Source organism: Lactuca serriola, chromosome 4 (genome assembly GCF_051521515.1).
Source record: "Lactuca serriola cultivar US96UC23 chromosome 4, Lser_US96UC23_V15, whole genome shotgun sequence".
In the NCBI taxonomy this organism is placed as follows: domain Eukaryota; kingdom Viridiplantae; phylum Streptophyta; class Magnoliopsida; order Asterales; family Asteraceae; genus Lactuca; species Lactuca serriola.
The window spans coordinates 126,370,760-126,373,501 of record NC_136411.1 but is presented as its reverse complement, the minus strand read 5'-3'; the positions used below and the strand labels follow the sequence as shown (position 1 = coordinate 126,373,501).

The window sequence follows — 2,742 nt, the reverse complement described above, 5'->3', positions numbered from 1 at the left end:
AGAGATCCTAAAAAGGTTCAATGGCTTTCCTTGTAAATCTCTTGTGCAATCTTGTTCTAATTTCGTTTAATCACTTCACCTACAACACCACAACCTCTCATGCAATTTGGTTGATATCCACTTTGTCGATTTTTTACCAAAATAATTTGGTGCCATCCGTGGGACCGTGGTGTTCTTAATTCTCGAAAATTATGTCTACACAACCAACTTTATCTTCTCCCTCTATTCCTCCCATTTCCTCAAAAAAATCTTCCACCACCTCCAAAAGGACCTCCTAGTTAGAGGAAAACCCCATATACCTTTAAAAAGTACACCTCTCTGATGATCAGCCATGTGAATACGGGATCCTTGAGATTCCAGGATACTCCTATTCTATCTCAATGAACTCTTCTCCATAGGGAAGATGGTAAAGCATTAACTGAACCAACAACGGGAAGAAAACAAGACTACACTCAAGGAGATGGAATGAATTAGGAGGAGATACATAAACCCCAAGGAGAAGCACCCTCGATCTTGAAATCCAAGATCCTGAACTTCGACGATGTAGGATCCTCAGGAAATCACTGTGATATAGGATCCTTAGGAAACCGCTGGGAAATAGGTTCCTCAACACCAACACCTACTCCCACTTGGGGTGTAACTCCAAACGACCAAGCCCATGTGATCTAGGATCCCGACGAAATCTTCATCACTCCCAATAACAAGGATCCTAGTAACTTCGTGAATAATAATACTTTTAATACTATATCTATGGACATGGTCACTACCGTGGAAGCCTTCAGGATGGGTTTAATGAAGGATCCTCCCTTTTATGAGGATCTCGTAATGACCCCATGCAGGAAAGTGGACGAATTCAAAAGTAGAACATTGAGGTTCATCAGACTGGAAGAATATAAGAAGATCCAGAGGAAGACCAGTTCCCTAAGTTCATATGAAAATCCTAATAGGAATGTCGATTCTTCAGCCCAAAGATCCTACAAATCGAAGCCCTATTCCAAACCAGATCATCACATGGTTAATACCCTTGAGGATGAAAGAGATGAGGAGGAGCCTCCTAAGATCACTGACTATTGTTTTTTTGTGGATGTTTCAGGTTTAATATATGCTATGGATGATCTCGGAGACAAAGCAAGGTGGCCAAATAAGGATAACAAGTCCACCAGTTGGAAAGACAAGTCCAAATGGTGTGCTTACCATGAAGATTTCGATCACATGGTGGAGGATTGCATAGCCCTAAGAAAGGAGATCAGCTACCTCCTTAGAAAAGGGCATCTTAAAGAGATCCTCAAAAGTAAGAAAGAAAAGTCCAAGGAGAACAACTAGGATGATCATAAGATCCCGGAGAAACCAGGATCTCCACCCCCAAACGCTAAGATAATTAACATTAACCCAGGTGGATCTAACATTTGTGGTACTTCTTATTCTCAAGCTAAAAGACACGCCAAGGTCTATAAAATAGAAAAGGAGGATAGACCACGGAAGAATACCTCGGTTAGCAATGAAAAGGAAATCACGTTCAACGTGACGGACAGGGACAAGATCCAGGATCCTCACCATGAAGGACTCGTCATAACACTGTACATTGCCAACCACTTCATCATAAGGATCCTTGTTAACGGAAGATCCTCATTGAACATCATACTCTTCGATGCTCTTAACAATATGAACAATAGATCCTCAGTACTAATAGGATTCAACGATGAAGCTAGAGAGATCAAGCTACCCGTATACATTGAAGGGGTAAATTCTATGCAATGCTTTTTTGTTATTAATGCTTTGTCTTCCTACAATGTTATATTAGGTAGGCCCTGGATCCGTGACAAGAAAGCGGTTCCATCGATGTACCACCAATGTGTCAAGATGCCTATCCCTTGGGGGACAATGAATATCATCGTTGATCAACAGGAATCTAAAGAATGAAACAAGATTTCAATAACGCCTTCCTCTATACTAAAGCAAGCATATCAATTAAAGTTGGAGGAACAATATGTACCAGATGTAAATGAGCAAGATATAAAAGAAGGGCCCTTAGACCTTGAGGATCCTGACGCCAAAGTACTCATAGGATCCTCAATACCATAAGGAATTGAAATGGACTTAGTTACATTCCTGAAAGAAAACCTTTGCATCGAAACACGAAGGCATGATAGGTGCAACATACCAAAGATTGGTGAATCAGATGTTCAAGGACAAACTAGGGACACCATGGAAGTCCACACTGATGACTTGGTGGTCAAATCCAAAAGAAATGAAGATCACCTCATGGATCTTGAAGACGCCTTCAATATACTAGACGAATATAACATGAACCTGAACCTTTCCAAATGCCACTTTGGAATGAGATCAGGTAAGTTCCTCGGATACATGGTCACCAATAGGGGAATAGAAGCGAGTCATGTCCAAGGATCTTCGAATGAGCAATCATTCCTCTTACATCTTTCATTATCTTTAGATGTTATAAGTGTTGTTTTGGCCAAGGATCATAAAGGCGAACAACAACCTGTTTGTTATGTAAGTAAAAGTCTCTCAAATCCTGAAACCATAATTTCATGAGAAACCTAGAAATGTTAGATAGAATAACTAAGTGGTCAATAAAGCTCATCACATATGACATCAAATATGAGCGAGGATCCTCAAAACTTTCATACGTACTAGCAGACTTTATGGCTAATTTTAGTGATGATCTACAACCTGAAGTAGAATTGGAAAATCGACAACTCCAAAAAGAAGAAAGCATGGGAA

General features: G+C 40.2%; 1 protein-coding gene across 1 annotated transcript; it reads left to right on the top strand.

Moving 5' to 3' along the window:
• Nucleotides 1-750: 750 nt before the first annotated feature.
• LOC145098792 (uncharacterized) lies at nt 751-1,920 on the top strand. Its single transcript, XM_079036396.1, has 2 exons — nt 751-1,291; nt 1,394-1,920. Exons 1-2 carry the CDS (start codon nt 751-753, stop codon nt 1,918-1,920), a joined length of 1,068 nt encoding a protein of 355 aa, XP_078892522.1.
• Nucleotides 1,921-2,742: the final 822 nt, after the last annotated feature.

Excerpts from the sequence above, each read along its gene's own strand:
- LOC145098792 (XM_079036396.1), top strand. The coding sequence starts at position 751 with ATGGACATGGTCACTACCGTGGAAGCCTTCAGGATGGGTTTAATGAAG. Across the intron at positions 1,292-1,393 it reads TCTTAAAGAGATCCTCAAAA|GTGGATCTAACATTTGTGGT; the intron begins GTAAGAAAGAAA and ends ACATTAACCCAG.